The sequence below is a fragment of the Penicillium griseofulvum genome (genome assembly GCF_001561935.1).
Source record: "Penicillium griseofulvum strain PG3 chromosome Unknown contig_79, whole genome shotgun sequence".
Taxonomy (NCBI): Eukaryota; Fungi; Ascomycota; class Eurotiomycetes; order Eurotiales; family Aspergillaceae; genus Penicillium; species Penicillium griseofulvum.
Genome location: NW_024467420.1, coordinates 2801030 through 2820984, shown reverse-complemented (window position 1 = coordinate 2820984; position 19955 = coordinate 2801030). Strand labels below are relative to the sequence as shown.

Below are 19955 nucleotides of genomic sequence, written 5' to 3'. Positions count from 1 at the left end.
AAAAAGTGGTATACTTTATACATTGTTCATTTACAATGGTTTGGTACAGGAAAAGTACATTGACTACCGCATAAAATGGTAGGATATCCAAGTATCAGTAAAGTATTTGAAAAGTTATCCCGAGGGTACCGGCTAGCATTGCTCCGTCAGGAAAATTAAAAAGTTCCCCAAGGTTGTATACCTTATTCTCTAACTACGCTTAGCTCACAGTTATTTTGATTCCTGCCTTTCAATCTCATATATATTGGTATTAACAGTAAGCCTACTTCGACCTAAGTATTATTCTGTGCTTTGTGACTAATCTATATATGGTTAGTACCAGTTTATAGCTGCAAAGCTGTCAAAAGCTACTCAGTAATATGGCCTCACTACCCTACCATCGTGCCTCTCATCAGAGCACCCGGAAAGCATCTAGTGACCCCCGGGAAGATCTAGCAGTTCATCTCGACTACTATATTGGCATTGATGTCGGAACTGGCAGTGCCCGTGCCTGTATCATCGACAACAAAGGTGATATTGTGGGGTTGGCCTCGGAGAATATTGGTCTTTGGCAACCAGAGCACGGTTACTATGTGGGTGAATCTGCCAAAAATTTAGGTGCCAAATCAGACTTACCTAGCCTTTAGGAACAATCTACCTCCGATATCTGGCGTTGTATTTGTGTGGCTGTTCAGCGCGTTATTAGCCAGCACAATGTCAACCCTGACATGGTTCGTGGTATCGGGTTTGACGCCACCTGCTCCTTGTCGGTTTTCTCCAATGATACCGATGAGCCGATCTCTGTAACTGGCCCGAATTTTGACTCGGATCGCAACGTGATCTTGTGGCTGGATCACCGCCCAGTTGAGGAAGCCGCAAAGATCAATGCTACCAACCACAACCTGCTCCGCTATGTGGGCGGGAAGATGTCCATTGAGATGGAGATCCCCAAGGTTCTTTGGCTCAAGAACCACATGCCCAAGGAGCTATTTGACAAATGCAAGTTCTATGATCTGGGAGATGCTCTTACGCACATTGCTACGGGCAACGAGAAGCGAAGCTTCTGCAGCGTGGTGTGCAAACAAGGATATGTCCCCGTTGGCGTTGATGGGAGCGTTAAGGGATGGGAAGAAGATTTCTTGCGGGATATTGGCTTGGGTGACTTGACGGAAGATAACTTCAAGCGCATGGGTGGAGTCGACGGGGTGGTGAGCCTTTCCCTAATTGACAACGACGCAGTTTACTGACAATCGGTGTCACACAGAACGGTGATTATTTGAGTGCCGGTGAATTGGTTGGCACTCTCTGCGATAAGGCTGCAGCCGAACTAGGCCTGCCGGCTGGTATTGCCATTGGCAGCAGTGTGATCGATGCCTACGCTGGCTGGATTGGTACCGTCGGATCCAAGGTCGATATGGACCCAGGTCAATCTAGCACAGATGTGCACGAGCTTGATAGATCAGAGGCTTTCTCTCGCCTCGCCGCTGTCGCGGGAACCTCGACCTGTCACCTTGCCATGTCACCAGTCCCAGTTTTTGTTGATGGTGTCTGGGGACCATATCGGGATACCATTCTCCCTGGATACTGGATGGCTGAAGGCGGCCAATCTGCCACAGGAGAATTGCTCAAGCATGTAATTGAGACTCACCCGGCATTCAACCAGGCCATTTCGATTGCCGAGTCATCCCATGCTAACATCTACGAATATCTGAATAAGCATCTCAAAGAGATGGCACATGGTCAAGGAGCCCCATGTGTAGCCTACCTCGGACGCCACTTTTTCTTCTATGGTGATCTATGGGGCAACCGCTCTCCCATCGCCGATCCCAACATGACTGGCTCCATCTTTGGACTAACCAGTGACAAATCTGTAGATGGCCTGGCCATTTACTATTATGCCACCATGGAGTTTATTGCGCTGCAAACTAAGCAGATTGTAGAGACAATGAACAAGGCAGGCCACCGCATCACCTCTGTGTTCATGTCGGGCTCACAATGCCAGAATGACATCCTGGTCAGCCTAATTGCATCTGCCTGCGGCATGCCTGTGCTAATTCCCGAGTACATCCATGCTGCGGTATGCCACGGTGCTGCTATGCTCGGTGCCAAGGCTGCCAGCGCTGATTCCCAGGGCAAAACCACTGATCTGTGGGATATCATGAATCGGATGAGCAAGCGTTGTAAGAAGGTGTTGCCAACAGAGGATAAGAATGAGAAAGCCTTGCTTGGTGTTAAGTATGAGGTCTTTCTAGAACAGTGCTTTAAGCAGCAGAAATACCGTGGGATGGTGGATGACGCCGTGGGGGCCTGGAAGTCCACGTCCGCCTAAGTTGATATGTATGATGATCTCCACGATTTTTCTTTTCTTCCACCAAAACAAAAAAAGATTTGTCGATTTTACGATCTTCATATTCTTCATACCACATAATCTAAAAGGAATAAAACCCAGGTAATTTCAAAGTGATAGTTATTCCAAAATCATGTCTAATGCATTTAGCTAAGTCACACTGTCGATATAAACGTGAAGCACGTAAACAAAAATCCGAAAATCAAAAGAAGCTATCCAATATCAATTCAGACGAGTCAATGAATGCCTCATGCTGAAAAGCAACCAGCAGTCAATATATGCACTTTGTCTAATAGGCCACTCCACCTCTTGTTCGGCCGATAGTGTAGAACTTGTTAGAACTACTGGTGCCGCTTAGGGCTAGGGTATCAAATCGATCCACGCCCATGCTGTCCATGTCCACATAGCCCGACATATAGAAGCCAAGCAGAACGACAAGGTAGGTGAGTACAAGGACGGATCCCTTGAAGTAGTTGCTTTTTCCTTCGCCGTATACATACGAAAGAAGGAAGACGCATAAGATAACGGTAATCATATCCCATTGAGGGAATATCAGGCTGTTTGAAATATTTTGTTAGCCGGGGCACTTCATTTAGGGACAGAATGAAGAAAAAAAAAGGGGGGGGGGGGGGAAGCCGATCTTACTTGAATGAGTGGCTGACAAGGTCAGATGGGTCCAGTGAGCGGCCGTAGAAAGCGCTGAAGAATACCACAGCAGGAACCTGTAGTAGACAGACCTGCAGTGCGTAGGCAGATCCAATTTCCATAGATAAAGCAATGTTGCCGTTCATGGCAAATGAAATGGCGTTCTGTCAGGCATGTTAACGATATGAAATGCGAAAGGGCTTCGGATGAATCCTTTAATGACTAACGTACCAAAAACTCCGTCGTGTTCGGCACCAGCGCGAAAAGTGTAATGCCGAGGAATTTCTCATCAATGTCCACACTCTCTAGCACAACATCAACTGTGTTGACAAGAATCTCGGCAATCACCGCATAGAGGAGTGTTGCCCCAAGAAGAACGACAGAGCTTTTAACTTTGCTCCAATTGGGTGCATCGTGTCCTCCGCTAGCATGACTGGGCTCCACACCCAATCCGAGATCTTCAAGCTCATCTGGAGCAGTATTTCGTGATCGATCTGGAGCAGAGCGGCTAGCTTGGCGAACAGAAGCTTGATGATGTTGGACATTAGGCTTGCGACTTCGAGCCACATCCCGAGCAGCCACTGCTGCTGCTGTTGCTGCCACTTCTGTGAACTGGCGTACTAGACGCTCGTTGTCTTCTTTGGCCGTGCCACGGACGGACTTCGGCACAGGGTAACTGTCTTCACCGCTGGAATTGGGGGGTACCAAGTGTGGGAAATTGCCTTTAAAGTCTGCGGTACCCTCACTTCCAACCCCTTCCCAATTTCCCGCGTCATTGTCTTCCAAGCCGAAATGCTTTAGTGACTGGCCTAAAATTCGTTTATACAGTTGAGATTCGCGGATGGAATCTCTAGCCCCAGAAGCGGCACCGGAGGCTTCGGGTTGGCCATTTGGGAAGAGTTGTTGGCGTGGTTCGTAGAATGACTCCTGGGCAGATTGCGTCGCATGGGCACCCTTTTTTTCTTCTATCTCTGATGACCAGATGAGAGCTGCATGAGTCCTGAGGGTAAACCATAAGCCGATGCAGTATGAAAGGAACAAGAAAACAGCGGCGATCCATGCATATGGTTGTACCGCCTTTTGAAAGAACTGGTCATTGACAGCCGCTGTTTGTGAGAAATAACAGCGACGGCAATCTCGAATCTCCGGATCGAGGGAACTGACACACGAGTAACAGTTCAGCTCATGCTGTCCAACAGTCAGCTTAGATTCGTTCGCGAAGGAAGGTGCAACTTACACTACCATAAACCTGATAGAAGAGAGTGGGACCAAAAGCAGCAATAACCGCGAACAACAACATCGTCGAGGTCACACCGGCTGACTTCACATTGAACCGTTGGGTCTTGCGTTTAAGCGCGCCAAAGCACATTGACAAACCAGGGAGAAAGAGAATGCCGACAAAGATGCTGCCGATGATGCTTCCCTCAACAAGCTGAGCCTTGCCCTCAGTTAGAGCGACACAGTAGAGGTATACTTCTACGATAGTTGAGAAGAAGGCATTGATAGCAGCACCAAGGCCCATAGAAGATTGAGCGGAGATGGAGGCGACGGCTTGTCCAATGAAATAAGCAAGAGGAATGATAGATAGCAGAGCAAGAGGGAATATCAAGGCCGGATGCGTGAGCCAGTTCTGCAAGCCCAAGAATTTGCCCAAAACATGATAGTCGAAAATGACAAAAACAACCACACCAAGAAGGTTGATCAGGAAGATGTTCGTTCCATCGAGAGTGTACTTCCAGTACCTCGTTCCCGCGGCTCTGTAGGTGCAAAGAAGAATGGAGGAAGAAGATGTGGTTGTGCTTGATCTCGCATATGTGGAATCGGAGTGGAAGGACAGTGCTAAAGGATGCCTGCGTAAATGGCTTACCAGTGTAATGGTTATACGGCCCATTGGAATCCAAAAGACCAAAAGCCAGCAGACAAGGGATACCATGAGCATCAGCGGGCCGACTAAGAAGTAGAAGAACACGAAGAACACGACACGACCCAAGGTCCATTCGCCCCGCCCAAAAAGGCGACGCTTAGATTGAGCGAGCTGAGAAGAGTCTTCTCGTTGTCCACGCTGGGGCCGCCCGAGCAGGCTGTCTTGCTCTCCGGCTGAATCAACGCTGTTCCTTCGTCTACCGACAAGGGACCGATCTCTGCGAGGCCCGAAGAAAAGACGACCATGTTCCAGATCACCATTCTGCCATTGTTCATATTCACTGATACTGCGTCCCTCGCCCTCATCTTCTTCGGCATAGTTCTCATCGGTCTCCAAAAGAACGTATGACCCGAACGGGTACAACAGATATCGTGAAAGACCTGAAAATACTCTTCCATATGCCACAGCACTCGATGAGTAGGAAAAAAAAAAGCACGCAACTGCAGCCAACAGAGCGAAAAGTGCAAGCCACCATCCGAAGAATAAAGACCATAGTAGATTGGTCAAAAAAAGTAGGGGACTCACATAGCCTCCCGGGGACGAGTGAATATCACCTTCGGCCGTCTTCTCTACAGAACGACTCTTCTTGTACAACGCAGGCTTCCATAACCTGATACCAAACGGATGCGTTTCGTTGATGGCCTGTTGGCGATCTTTGAGCGTGAAGCTCTCAGCATCGCTGGCTGCGTCTTCGTCGTCTTCTATGTCATCCCCCTCGTCGTCCTCACTATCCCCTCCGCTGCTATGCCCGGCCTGTTTCGAAGAAGGGAAGTCTTCTTCAAAATCCAGACCTGGTTCAGGCAAGCCTGTTTCCTCCGCATTGTAGCCCTCCGAATCGGCTCTCGCCAAGGGACTGGGACGAACACTGGGACGTCGTCTCAAGGTCGAGCTTTGCGTTCGTAGTGGACGAATTCTGGGAGATTGTTGCGTATTCGCGCCTTGCTTCATTGTCATATATTGCTTGACCTCATCGACATCATCATCTGTCGAGAACCCTTGCCCCTTGTGGGGGATTTGACGTTTAGAAGACATGCGACGCGATAGCGAGGGCTTTCGGGACTTTTCGGGGGCATTGGACGATTGGGTTGTAAATGCGCGAGTCGAGCTCTCCTCTTGGGCGCCATCACGTAGTTCTGGATTGGTCGCTTCAAGGGAAGATTTATCGAGTGTACCTGCAATTTGAGATCAGCCCAAGTCATTGTTGTAGGTTGCACCAAAGTGAAGCTTACCGTATGTTCTCCGCGCGGAGGCAGATGATGTTATTGGAAGTACGGGTCCAGAAGCAGGGGTTTCCCTTCCCGTCGCTGCAGAAGGCTCCGCGGACTTGGGATCAGGGTTTCCTTTCTCACCAGCCATGACCCAGTGATTTGGTAAGTACACAGTAAACGTTTGAAGCAGAAGATGCTAGGAAGAGAGAGAATCTCAAAGATGGGTTCTGCTCTCTCTTTTATGCTGCCTTTGTTGTCTCCAAAGAAAGAGAAGGAAAAAAAGTCAAAGCGATAAGACCGAAGGTCTCAGTGACATTATCGAACCAAATGAATCTAGGTGAAGCAGAAATCAAAATTTTCAATGAAAGTTCCATTGGCTGAGATGCATACAGATAATTGCAGGTCCAGGTAGGACGAAACTCGTGGAAAAGAGTAAGTTAAAAGGGAGAAATGGCTCTTTGACCGTTGCCTTATGTCCATCGCATTGCAGATGACCCGATCATCAGCCCAGCTTGACCGCCCAATCAGATCCACGGCCTGACTCACTGGGTGGGGAGCTGTCCACAGGCCATCCATGGAAAATCAAAATGTTTGGCTTGTTTGTTTAAATTTAGTAACCTGATCATTCAGGCCATTATTATCTTAGTCAGCACTGGGACGGACCTGAGCTTCACGTACAGCACTGTTCTGCTCGCCAAACCCCAGCTTCAACTCCGTTTCTGCTCCCGAGCTACATCTCTTCCTTTGACGCATCTCCGATATACCATCTCTCCTGAACCGAAATATACTGGTCTTTTTTCTTCACTTCATCTGTATCCCGTGGAAGGCAGGCAACCCTTGAGTCTCCATAGCGTCATCACCCCATTCGCCATCATGGCTCTGGACAACTACTATCGCAATAAAATCGAGGGCATGAAGCTCGAGATTATCCAAGGCCAGGCTGTTCTACGACGATTAGAAGCACAGCGCAATGACTACAACTCGAGAGTTCGTCTATTGCGCGAAGAGCTTGGTTTGCTGCAACAACCCGGCTCCTACGTTGGCGAGGTGGTGAAGGTGATGAGCACCAAGAAGGTTCTGGTGAAGGTACACCCGGAAGGAAAATACGGTAGGTTTCGTTCATTCCAATCGTCTTGTTTTCTTTTATGACCGGACTTATGCTAACGCTAGGGCTTCCTTGCAGTGGTGGATATCTCCGATGGTGTGGACATTAGCAAACTCGTTGTGGGAAAGCGAGTCGCTCTCTTGTCTGACTCCTATAAGTTGGAGAAGATGTTGCCGTCCTCGGTCGATCCTCTAGTTGCACTCATGATGGTCGAGAAAGTTCCCGACAGCACTTACGACATGATTGGTGGCTTAGACCAGCAGATCAAGGAAATCAAGGAAGTGATCGAACTTGGCCTGAAGCACCCTGAGCTGTTTGAATCTCTGGGTATCGCACAGCCGAAGGGTGTCTTGCTTTACGGGCCACCCGGAACCGGCAAGACTTTGCTTGCTCGAGCAGCCGCTCACCATACTGATTGTCGATTCATCCGAGTGAGTGGTTCAGAGCTGGTGCAGAAATACATTGGTGAGGGTAGTCGAATGGTCCGTGAGCTCTTCGTCATGGCCCGGGAGCACGCGCCAAGTATCATCTTCATGGATGAAATTGACAGCATTGGATCAAGCCGGATAGATTCATCAGGCGGTGGTGACTCGGAGGTGCAACGTACCATGCTGGAGTTGTTAAACCAGTTGGATGGCTTCGAGCCAACGAAGAACATTAAGATTATCATGGCTACCAACCGACTGGATATTTTGGACCCGGCCCTGCTTCGGCCTGGACGAATTGATCGAAAGATCGAGTTCCCCCCTCCATCGTTAGTCTACCCCACTTCACCGCCAGTTATTTAGGGCTTGTTCTTCTCATCTCCTGGGTTATGCTAACAATCTTTTTTTAATAGGGTCGAAGCTCGTGCTGACATCTTGCGGATCCATTCTCGATCGATGAACCTGACCCGTGGGATCAACTTGACCAAGATTGCCGAGAAGATGAACGGGTGTTCTGGAGCCGAACTTAAGGGTGTCTGTACAGAGGCAGGCATGTATGCACTCCGCGAGCGTCGAGTCCATGTCACACAAGAAGACTTTGATCTGGCCACCGCCAAGATTCTCAACAAGCACGATGACAAGGAGGTGGCCGTGTCGAAGCTGTGGAAGTAGAGACCTCTCGAAAGTGGGGGGTGGATCGGGGGGGGCTTGGGGAACGATCGACATAGTATCACTAGTTTCAATCCTACCCCGATAATTCTCCCAAGTGAATGCATAGTTGTGCGACGTGTCTGGATCCGATCCATTTCGGGGCGATGTGGTAGAGAGTAGAGGTGTAGCTATTCCTTGGCAACTTGTTTGGGTACTGCCTGCTTGGCCTCGGTGCATACTCCGTACCCTCTCCACATACAACATACATGTACATAGACCATCTCATACTAAATATGTTGGACTAGTGAGTAGATCTTAAAACTAGATCTACATAACGTGATTCTTTTTTTTTGTCTCAATTGGAAAAGGGGGGCTTGGCAGGATCAGCTTATCTCCATCAAACGGAGTACTTGCTCCGTACTATGTCGAGTCAAGGCTTGGCATGCGGATGTAGATCAAAGATGTCTCGGCCTATGAAAGGGATGAGAATGTATCGTCAAGAGATTAAAATTAGTATACGGGTAATATTATCCCCTTACCTGGACTGACGCGGACTTGCGCGTGACCAGTACTTTTGTACCTGAACGCCTTTCGACTCTTGTACGGAGTACGGAGTAGCGGATCCACTGTCACCCAATACTTTGAAGTATTCAACAAAGATATCTTTGTAATTTAAATGTTCAAATGTTCAAATGTTAATGTTGGAGAGGAATATAAAATATAAGAGTATATACAAAGATAGGGTAGTATTATATGTTTTGTATGTTGTATGTGATGTATGGACCCGTGGACTTCCTGAATCCGCTGACCGACAGTCCATTTATGGTTAAAAAGGGTTATCTTTGTTTTACTTGATTGAATTATATACAAATATATACATGTAAATACTAACAAATATGTATATATATATATATGTACATATGTATATATTTATTTTATATATATAAATATAAATAAATATAATATTACACCCAAAATTGGGATTCTCTCCAGTATACTTAACTAGTTCCCTTTTAAAGACCTATCCTTTCCAAGATCATATTTATATTCCCCTCTCCCCCACATTTTTTTTTTTTACATTCCCTATAATATGCCCGACCTATGGTCTTCTATAGTTTTTGCCATTGACCCTAAAAGAACGGAAGCCATGCCGGTCGTTTTACAATCAACCATCAATCTCCTAGAAAGTGAGCTGGTCAAAGCTCGCGCTGCCCTCCGAGATATTCAACCCAATGCTTCCCCTTTTGGATTGGGCGATGAAATCGCCGTTGGCGCCATGACTGCCTACAGACGGGACCTCATCGGCCGTGCCCCCGATTTTTATGGGTCTCGCCGCTTGACGCTAAAGGAACTCGGCCTGGAGCCCGCCGTGCGCGAACTACCCGAACGGGTAACGAAGGTGGATTCTATAACGCCCGCCCCTCACCGAATGGGACTAGTGGATGTCCTGAGCAATAGCTTGATTCTCGACCAGATGGCACCATACTTATCAGTATCCTCATTGATGACATTGAGTTCAACTTCACGCCGCCTACACACCGTGATCACTCAGACACCATATGTATTCCGGCATCTTGATCTGTCCCACTGTCGGGGTACAGAACTCTCTACAACAGAGAACGACTCCCAGACGGAGGATGAGATCTACTCCGCTCCATTAAAGCGTATTTTTACGAGTCTTGAGGGTAGAGGTATATTGCAAGATGTGCGCACTCTCATCTTGGACGGAGTGTCAGTGCCGGCTGATCTGGTGGCCGATATCATTTTGACGGACCGCTTTAACGTCAATATTCTGTCTATTCGCGAATGTCACCATCTGAATGAACGTAAACTCATGCAGGTCATTCAGCATGCTGTTCGGCCTACACGTCCTGTGGGTACACCGCGCGTGAAGGGTATCTATTATTTCTCTTCCATGCACATGGGCCCTCGGCCAGTGGCACGAACCAGATACCGAGACTGGTGGGGTTCCCGGGTGGGAACTCCGCGGACACCCAGCCAAACCCTATCTAACTCTGATCAGGAGGACGGAGCCTCCAGATCCTCAGTAGTGCAGCAAAACGAGTGGTATAGCGCATCCGGGAAGGTTTTCAAGCACACTCTTGAAGAAGGCTGGGCCCAGGTGCTTAGGAAATGTGAGGGCATCATTGCCTTTGATGCCACTCTGTGTCGTGGCCCGAGACACGATCCCAGCCTATACAGCTCGACCATGGAGGAGACCCTAGCTGAGGTTCCGTTGCTCGGACCTGCCGTGGCCACCGTAGCCCTCGGACCCCGCGGGTGTGATGGATGCCACAGTTCCCCCGAAGGTCCGGCTATATGGAGTCAGTCCCCAGATATTCAATTTCCGATGCTTAGCCCCCCGCCATTGCACTCATCTAGCGTTGCAGCGGCGAAACGGCCCGAGATAATCCCAGGCGAGCATCCGGTACTTATTGCCCGCTGCACGGACTGTCTCACCAACCGATGGTGCCATCGGTGCAATAAATGGTTCTGTGGAAACTGTCTACCAAACCCGCAGCGTGTCCAGGTAAGCCTATCCCCGCATCAGACTGCGGTCCACGCCAGTGCCGCTGAGTTGCAGGAACATGAGGTATGTTGAAATTGAATCTGTCTTACAAACCGTTTAAGTCACTGATCCTTATTATGCAGAGATTGGAACGAGGTGTAAGCAAAGACTGCTGGGAATGTGGCCCAACTGTGAGTAACTCCTTTGGTTTTAGGGTATGCCTTCTAACCATAGTAGTGTGCTTCCTGTAAGCTAGAATGCCAACACACATGCCAAGGCTGTCAGGGTGATTATTGTATTCACCACAATGAAGGATGCTCGAAGATACTGGTATGTCCCCATTGACATTGAATCAAGAGCGTCCACTATACTAACCCCGCAGTGTGACTGGTGCAATACCAGTGCCCGTGGTAGAATGCGTGGCGACTTTTATTAAATTAGATTCAATTTTTAGTTGATTTATATATATATATATATATGTATTGGTAATCGACAAGTTGATCGATTGATTTTAAAGCGAAGTTCCCTGCGTGGAGGCTTCCAGAATTGAATCTCTTATCTCTTATCGACTTTGCAGACGGGAATAGCGGCAAATCTGGCAAAACCTGGCTTTTGTCAGGCAAAATTGTACCAAATGTTATTTATCTATGTATGAACATATATTGTATTGGAAATTGAGAATTAAGAAAAAGTTCCTATACTATTCAGAAATATATATACTGAAAGAGAGAAGATCTATCACCTATCAACTATACAATTGGCGGACAGAGAAACGGTGGTCCTAAAGTATGAGAATTGATTTTTGTCGCCTTCGTCGCTATTACTGTCCGTCTCCACCTTAGAATGTTCATATTAAAGAATGCATTCTCGCTCTGACCATTATCAATATCCATCATGTCTCAAGATACTTTAGTCTGGTCGTCCCAGCTGCTCGTTTCATCGCCAGATCGGGCGCCTCGACTAACCGGTGACAAAATCACTCTACCGCAATCTGCGCTCGAACAGCTGCTAGCTGCCGCTCCGCTTCAAGCTGTCCCTTCCGGAAACTCTCGTGTACTTACTTCGTCATTCGACCCCTTCAACCACTATACCTTCGCCGCCGAATTGCGCGCTCGTCAAGAGGTCGAGCAGCGTCAACAGCAACTGCCCCACCCGTTAATCTTTCGCATCGTTAATCCTCGGAATGGCCGGTTCATCTATGCGGGCATTCGGGAGTTCTCTGCCGAAGAGAATGAAGTCGCACTGAGTGCATTGCTTAGAGAGTCACTCGATATCAAGGATGAGGAGTTCTTGAGCGAAAATGACGAACCGCAACACCCGGCGGTGCCCCAGATAGAAAGAGAACATTCACCACGGATTGGTCCCGCGGTTACAGTACATGCGAAGCAACTACCTAAGGGTACCTATGTTCGCCTGCGTCCACTGGAAGCCGGATACGACCCTGAAGACTGGAAGGCTCTTCTAGAAAAATACTTACGTGACAACTTTACGACCCTCACGACGGGCGAGCTTCTGACAGTGCCAGGTACTCGGAGCGAATCCTTCAGGTTCTTGGTAGACAAGGTGTTTCCCGAAGGCGAAGGAATATGCGTGGTTGATACAGATCTTGAAGTTGACATCGTCGCATTGTCAGAGGATCAGGCCCGAGAAACGCTACAGAAGAGATTGGAAAAGGCTTCACGCGCCCCGGGTACGGTCAGTGGCAGCTCGATCGGTGGTATCCTCAGTGTTGGAGAAAATGTCAACGCCCAAGTATTGCCTGGGGAATATGTCGATTATGAGCTTCGAGATTGGAGTCGCCAGGATACTATTCAGATTGAGCTTACTACGGATAATCCGGAAGTGAGTCTTTTCGCTAGTCCCTTTTCTACTCGTCAGAGAGGTCGTCCAAGATCAGACATGCATGCCTTGGGAGATTTCTCCAGCCAGTCGCCTAAGAAATTCATTCTTCGGCCCACGAATGTGGTTCTGGAAGACGCCGAGGCCCTCTATATAGCGGTTCATGCCGATGCTGCAAGCAGTGGATCGTCTGGTCTACCAAAGCAGTCACCATCGCAATATCACCTGCGGATCACACTTAATCCATTGGATTCACCAGTCAGTCATGCTGAGACAGAAAAGTCCAATGAGCCTGGCGATGTGCAGTGCAAAAATTGCCAGCAATGGGTTCCTGAACGGACATTAGTTCTCCACGAAAACTTCTGTCTCCGCAATAATATATTATGTCCGCAATGCCAGAACGTCTTTCAAAAGCGGTCTACAGAGTGGCAAAATCACTGGCACTGCCCACACGACTCCGGCCATGGCAATGATGCCCCAAGCAAAGAAAAGCATGCCACTATCTTCCATCAGACATACCAATGCACAGACTGTGCTGAAGATTTCGAAGGACTTCCTAGCCTTGCGCAACATCGTACCACAGATTGTCCTGGAAAGTTGATTCTCTGTCAATTCTGCCATCTTCTCGTGCCACAGAAAGGCGATTCTAACCCTGACTTCCGCGACCCCGAAGTGATGCTCTCCGGCCTCACTCCACACGAACTGGTGGACGGAGGACGAACCACTGAATGCCATCTGTGTAGTAAGATTATCCGATTACGGGACATGAACACCCATCTTCGCCACCATGACCTGGAGCGCCTCTCTCGACCTGCGCCTCGCATATGTATGAACAAAAATTGCGGCAGGACATTGAGCAAAGCCGGAAACGAGGCTGTTGGCCTGTGCAGTTTCTGTTTCGGACCGCTGTATGTGGACACGTACGATCCAGAGGGTAAAGCACTACGTCGTCGCATTGAACGCCGATATCTCTCCCAGATGATGACCGGATGTGGAAAGCCCTGGTGTCAGAATGAGTATTGCAAAACAGCAAAGCAGAAAATGACATCTAACTCTGGTCCTCCACCTGCGATGGGTGTGGTAGAAATCATGAAGTTGACACGTCCACTTGTCGAAGCTCTCAATACGCAGCCGGATGTGCCTAACAAGGCGCCTTTATACCTCTGTGCCGATGAAACAAGTCAACAACGTCGCGATCTCGCAGAGTTGATTGCAGCAGAGAACACTGAAGGGAATGACAAAGTGTATGATCTACCATGGTGTATTGCAGGAGCCGAAGCCGCGGGTGGCGACTTGGAGAAGGCGAGAGAGTGGCTGTCTAAATGGGCACCCACTCGAGGTGCAACGAGTACATGATGATTCTCGATGGCGGTTTAGGCATGATTTGATATTATAATATAGGCTTGTGTTCCATCCCGCGAAGGACTACGGAGCTTACAATAAGACAAACGAATCTAATAATGCATAATGAATGATGTATAAACACAGCTGGAATTTCATAATATTCATGATTAAAGTGCAAAGCATGGTTTAATATTGAGACCGTGGACACCGCAGCCACTAGCCTAAAGAATCACCCATGCAATGCATACACAGAAAACGTGTATCAATCAAAGCTCAACCTTTTCAAGCCGCACCTGTCTTTGCAGCCAGCGAGCCGGTGCCTCGCGAAGAGAAGATACCCATAATCCCAAAAACAACATAGAACAGAGCCAACGGATATGCCACCAGACCCCTCATGCCACTCATGCGCGCTACAGCACAGAACATCCCCGACGAACTGTATGTACACCAGCCAACAGCAGCAATGGTCAGGAGATAGCCAAACATGGTGTCCATGGGAATCATGATACCAATGAGACTGGTAAGCACCAAAGGAAGGAAGCAGTAGCCTAAGACGCTGGCGGAGCGCGGGAAGGTCAGAGTAGCAGAAAAATGGCCCGCGGCCGAGGCACCAGACATGGAGGGTTTGTGGTGGGGATTGTAGTTGGTAGGGTCAGCGGCGTTGGGGGTTGGGACGGTGTCAAGAGCCGGAGACATGAGACTCAGGATCAGATGCAAAGCAACGGTACCAAAAACAGCGACACCGTAGATATAGCCGTAGAATACCTTGCCCGAGAGGAGGAGGAAAGTGCCGTACAAGACGATGTAGAGCAGAGCTCCATAGAGGTCGCTATCGTCCATAAGGTGGTTATCGATAGAGGCGAAGGGATTCAGAACAGTCAGAGTCTAGAGAACGAAACCGTTAGCATCCAACATTAGACGTTCATTGTCGACTAAAACAATTAAATTAAACCCGGGGTAAACGACAAGCCACCCGTAAGACCCAGGCCCCACGTCCCCTGAACGCGCTCAATATAAAATTAGTCTTACTAACCTTGGTCCGGATGTGTTCAAAGTTGACGCCCAACTCCTCCAGCAACGGCGGTTCACCATCATACCCCTCCGTCCCAAATGCAGCCAACCAACCTGTCCTCAATCCGCCCTGCTCGCCCATCCGTCCACTGACGCCAGCGGCCTGGGACCCGAAGCCCCCCCCATACCCACTACCGGCAGGGTAGGCCTGCGCGGAGGGATTGGGAGCTCCGCCAAAGCCGGCACCATAGGATGCTTGTGAGGGGGTTGTGTGACCGGAAACCGAGGAGTAGGACGAGGGGAAGAACTGGAGATTCTGTGGTGCGGAGCCTTGAGGGGTGTAGCCCTGCTGTTGTGGATAGTATTGGGCCATTGCCGCGACTGACGGCTTTTGAGGCGTAAGATCGCTAGGATGTGTTCGGGTATAGGACGTGCTTGTAGTTCTTGGAGAGTAGCGACTGGCTAAGGTGTGAATTGTTGGAGAGCTTCGAAGCTCCAAATGGCCTCACCTGGGCAATAACGTTGGATGACTAAGCGTCTAATCGGGCCGGGCCCTCAGGGCCCAGCGAACTAAGCACAAATAGAGGATGATGTCTTTTTTTTTTGGTATTAAGAATGTTCAACGTTAATTTGAGCTTGATTGGAATTGGTACAGCAATGTATAAGTGGTATGGCCGAATCCGCAAGAAATCTACTTGCCAATGTTTACAGGAAATTGATACCGATGCCCAGCTGGAGCCCTTTGCGGCCTTCTTCGCCTTTTCGCAACGCCAGAGGCAGGGAAAAGTTAAGCTCGAAGCGAGCCACAGGGTGGGCATACACAATACCAAAGCCAGCTGCGACACTGGGTAGTCCATTTTGTAATTCAGAGAAAGTTGAGACCAAGGCATCCTGCACCTCGCCATTAGTAGTAGGAGTGGCTTTCTGTGAGGTCTGCAGAGACAACAAGCGGCCACCGTTCAGGAAGGCCTGGAACCGGACAGGCTTCTCAGCGCCAAGTCGGGGAAGTGGGAACAGCAGATTGGCGCTTCCGGCAGCGTACACATCACCGCCCAGTGAATCAACGCCCTCACGAGGACCGAGACCGCAGAGGCGGAATCCTCGGACATCAGTAGGTCCTCCAAGCTGAAAGCGGTCATTGACACGAGAAAGCTGAGGGCGGGGGTTGGATTCCAATCCAAGAGGATAGAGAAGACCGGCACGGAATCCAGTAGTGAGGCTGACGCCACTGTCACCCTTGATTCCTGGGATCGGAATAGCGATGGCACCTTGTGTTTCAATTTCTGACTTCCAGAAAGAGACATCACCCTTGAGCGGGCCGAATCCCGCGAGCTCGTTGAAGGCCTTGGCATAGTAGCCACGAGATGGCAGAAGGGCATTGTCCCGCTGGTCATTAACCCAGCTATGGAAAATGCTGCTCTTCACGCTGTCGCCTGCGTCGGCGCGGACGGTAGGGGAGGCATTCTCCGCAAGACCAGTGAGCTGTCTCCAGAAACCGGTATATCCAAATTCGTGACGATGGCCTGATTTGGATATCCACCGGAGCTTGCTCCAGCCACCCTTGAGAACCTCCTCGTGGCTTGCCCAAGACTTCTGGGTGGAACTTGCAATACCGCCAATTTCTAGGCGGAAATCGGGATCACCCAAGATCGGAGTCTCAAATGCAGCCTGGTAAGCGGACCGTGTCCGGGTACCAAGCGAAGCGTTCAAGTTCAAAGTCTCGGCACCACCAAAGACGTTGCGCCAGAGCAGATTACCATAAGCCGAGCCCTCGGCATTGCCCAAGTCTGTTCCAGTCTTCATCAGCACGCGGGACTTCTCTCGCGTTGCCAGATGGACATCAATGTTGCGCATTCCATTTTGACCTTGCGACTCATCCAAGTAGACCGAAATAGGCTGATGGAATAGATCTGAGATAATGTTAGTAGCCACTTATAGTTATTGTTATCCCGTCATCTCATACCGAAGCGTCCAAGTTTATCTGCGGTAGCCGACACTTCCCGCAACGCTTCGGACAGTGTGTAGGGCCGACCCTTATTTGCGCTCAAAAGCGGGCTCAGGTTGCGCTCAAGAAAGCTTCGTCGGGTATTAGGGGCACTAGTGACTTGAACAGATGAGATAGTGCAGGGTAAAGTCGAGTTTTCGTCGATCTAATAGATATCGCGCGATCAGCCGGGAAACTCCGCAAGTAAATGTATGAATTGCCTGTTGTCATCGGCTTCTGGGAATTGAAGACCGTACCAATTCAGCAAGTCGATTCTGGGCCTTCTGATAAATAGCTTGCATGCGCTCATTCACAGCTTGCTGTTGCTCTTCCAATACCTTGGGGTCTGCTCGCTGTTGCAAACGCTCGAAGACCTAGAAGAGGGAGATTGGTCAGTAGAGGGTTGACTGAACATTCAGGCAGTTCATAAGCTGCCTGAGATATGAACTAACACTCTCATCTCCATCAGCAAAGGAGGAAGACATTTTTGCGGCTGCAATGGCCAGAACTTTCGGCCTCCGGGGAACAGATCGGAGTGCGCGAAACCCGCAAGATATGGAACCAACACGTGACCCAACGAACATGAGCGCCTGATTGCGGCAACCTTTGTCAAAATTCCGCAACTTCTTTACTTCTTCTCTTGTTCATTTTTTTTCCTCGGATTTTCTTTTCTCAGTACCCATAAAGGACTGGGTTGTCCTGTTTTGCTTTTCCAAATTTCTTGTTTCTGCCTCATATCACCAAAGATGGCGACAAAAGCGGCTTTCAAGCGGGTAAGTGGCCAGACCACAGGTCCAATCTGTTATCCGTGGATAGTCTCTAACAATATCATTATAGCTCACCCGGGAATACCAAAATATCCAAAAAGATCCCACTCCATTTATTGTGACCCATCCATCTGAGACCAATATCCTTGAGTAAGTGATATACATTCCCTTGCATTGCCGCATTCCGCATCGCCTCAGAACTCCGAAGCTAACCTGCTCTAGGTGGCATTATATCCTCACTGGACCTCCGGGAACTCCTTATGAAAATGGACAATACTGGGGTACATTGATCTTCCCCCCAGAGTACCCATTCGCTCCTCCCGCCATCCGCATGCACACCCCTAGTGGTCGATTCCAGCCTTCTACTCGACTGTGTCTGAGCATCAGTGACTTCCACCCGAAATCTTTTAACCCCGCCTGGGAAGTCTCAACCATTCTCATCGGCCTTCTCTCTTTCATGACTAGTGAAGAGATGACCACGGGAAGTGTCAGCGGTTCGGAAGGTGAGCGCAGAGTGCTTGCCGCGCGATCTCGGTGGTGGAACTCGACCGGAGGAGGTTCTCATGTCAGCGCCACTGCCGGTGTCACTCGAACTTCCAAAGGTATTAACAATGTCAAGGCCGGAGATGGAGGCTTGAAATTCCGCACAGAATGGCCTGAACTTGACCAAGAAAACTGGGCTTGGATGAAAGAGCATCGCATCGATTCCGCCACTGGCCAGATTTTACCTGATCCCGATGCGCCCACCAAGTGTTCCCCAAAGACAAGTGCTTTACGTCGACGACCTAACGGTAGTGCTCCTGGGATTGGTTCTGTCGTGGACGGTGGGCACGTTGCGAGAGAGGCTGGTCAAGGCTGGGCTGGACGAAACCGAATCTGGATCTGTGTTGCCGTCTTCTTTGGTTATGCACTGATCTCACGAGTATTGAGTGATATGCGAGCATGAGGTTGAAGTAGTTTTTTTTTTTTTTTTTATCATTGTTATGTTAGAATACCCTTTTTGTCTTGATATTTTATCATAAGCTCTTTTTCCTTGTCCTGGGGTTAGCAAGCATTAGTCAGGCGCCATTGGGGACCTCACCTCGGGGGGTTTTTTTCTTCTTCAAAGACAATGAAGTCCAGAGTCATCGAATTAACAATTTTTATCTTATTCCAAATATATGTTACACCGTTGAGCACCGGATCATCCCAGTCGATTAACGCTAAATCGGGCTTGTGCTCGTCCCCCCCGCCCACATTGGCAACGTAACTACACTCCTTTTCTCTTCTAAATCCGACTTCCACCCACTGCATAGTCTCTATTCACTTCTTTATTGGTTTGTCTTCTTTTGCCTCTCTTCTTTTGCATTCCGAACTTGCCTTGGCCTTCGGATGGATCATCTGCAGCCTTTCACCTTTGGTTCGCCTCGGCATACCCATTCAGGTCAGTGCTTTCTAGTTTTGATATATTGGGGGAACCTGGCCTTACTGATCCTGTTGGCTCGTTTGCCTTTTTTTTTGCCTTGCCTGCCTTGGCCCTATCGAGGTAAAATGCAAATTGACTTTGATATTGCTCTTTGCTTTCTATTTGCCTATGGACTTCCCCTAGCATTGTCAGAGCTGCACCGAAAGTGAAAGCTCTATTGTCAAGAGCTTGAACTGAAGTACCCGACTAGAAACTAAGGCCAAACCCGCGCCGCTGGATCGGCCTTCCTTTACATTCATCGATCACGACGATGACTTGACCTCCAAGAGGATTAAGGATGTCAATGCGCGCAAGGCTATTCGCTCCCATGTGATGCGTGATGTACGCCGACGTGAAAGACTTGCTGGTTTGAAACGAACATCCAGGCAGAATCGCGGGCAATCTGGTGCTTCCAAGGCTGCTGTTGAGGAATCAAATGAACAAAGACTGGTGCTGAGGGCTTCGTCTCAATCCTCTGCTTCGTCTTCCATACTGGACACAGACTCTAGAGACGGGTTTACCTCAATTTATCGAGGGCGTCCTATCAGGTGGTGTGCTGGTTATCCTTTGCCTGTCCATTCAAATCCTAATCCACCTACATCATGGTTTCTTGATCCTTTCTTTACATTGCCCGGTACCAGTGAGCTTCCTTCGATGGTTGCCCACTTGGTGTACTACTGTAAGTATTACTCATTTGACGTTGCCCATTGTTCTGGTTGTTTTAGGTGTTCATGCTGCATGAGCCTCCCCAGAACTAGAGCTGACTACAGGGC

General features: G+C 49.0%; 7 protein-coding genes across 7 annotated transcripts; 5 read left to right on the top strand and 2 right to left on the bottom strand.

Moving 5' to 3' along the window:
* Positions 1–359: 359 nt before the first annotated feature.
* PGRI_009550 (FGGY-family carbohydrate kinase) lies at positions 360–2308 on the top strand (the record flags this gene model as incomplete). Its single annotated transcript, XM_040788668.1, has 3 exons — positions 360–572; positions 627–1187; positions 1244–2308. The coding sequence occupies 3 exons, from the start codon at positions 360–362 to the stop codon at positions 2306–2308; spliced, it is 1839 nt and encodes a 612-aa protein (XP_040652440.1).
* A 307-nt stretch (positions 2309–2615) lies between these two features.
* Positions 2616–6251, bottom strand: PGRI_009540 (calcium/hydrogen antiporter; the record flags this gene model as incomplete). Its single annotated transcript, XM_040788667.1, has 6 exons — positions 2616–2883; positions 2972–3135; positions 3203–4159; positions 4209–5225; positions 5421–6067; positions 6125–6251. 6 exons carry the CDS (start codon positions 6249–6251, stop codon positions 2616–2618), a joined length of 3180 nt encoding a protein of 1059 aa, XP_040652439.1.
* A 725-nt stretch (positions 6252–6976) lies between these two features.
* Positions 6977–8305, top strand: PGRI_009530 (proteasome regulatory particle base subunit RPT6; the record flags this gene model as incomplete). The annotated part of the gene is made up of 3 exons (XM_040788666.1): positions 6977–7211; positions 7287–7962; positions 8047–8305. The coding sequence occupies 3 exons, from the start codon at positions 6977–6979 to the stop codon at positions 8303–8305; spliced, it is 1170 nt and encodes a 389-aa protein (XP_040652438.1).
* A 1126-nt stretch (positions 8306–9431) lies between these two features.
* On the top strand, positions 9432–10886 carry PGRI_009520 (uncharacterized protein; the record flags this gene model as incomplete). Its single annotated transcript, XM_040788665.1, has 1 exon — positions 9432–10886. The coding sequence occupies one exon, from the start codon at positions 9432–9434 to the stop codon at positions 10884–10886; it is 1455 nt and encodes a 484-aa protein (XP_040652437.1).
* An 801-nt stretch (positions 10887–11687) lies between these two features.
* PGRI_009510 (putative ubiquitin fusion degradation protein (Ufd1)) lies at positions 11688–13988 on the top strand (the record flags this gene model as incomplete). The annotated part of the gene is made up of 1 exon (XM_040788664.1): positions 11688–13988. The coding sequence occupies one exon, from the start codon at positions 11688–11690 to the stop codon at positions 13986–13988; it is 2301 nt and encodes a 766-aa protein (XP_040652436.1).
* A 270-nt stretch (positions 13989–14258) lies between these two features.
* On the bottom strand, positions 14259–17456 carry PGRI_009500 (Bacterial surface antigen (D15); the record flags this gene model as incomplete). The annotated part of the gene is made up of 6 exons (XM_040788663.1): positions 14259–14861; positions 15010–15394; positions 15697–16897; positions 16951–17137; positions 17229–17345; positions 17424–17456. 6 exons carry the CDS (start codon positions 17454–17456, stop codon positions 14259–14261), a joined length of 2526 nt encoding a protein of 841 aa, XP_040652435.1.
* A 261-nt stretch (positions 17457–17717) lies between these two features.
* On the top strand, positions 17718–18684 carry PGRI_009490 (ubiquitin-conjugating enzyme E2; the record flags this gene model as incomplete). Its single annotated transcript, XM_040788662.1, has 3 exons — positions 17718–17744; positions 17809–17888; positions 17961–18684. 3 exons carry the CDS (start codon positions 17718–17720, stop codon positions 18682–18684), a joined length of 831 nt encoding a protein of 276 aa, XP_040652434.1.
* Positions 18685–19955: the final 1271 nt, after the last annotated feature.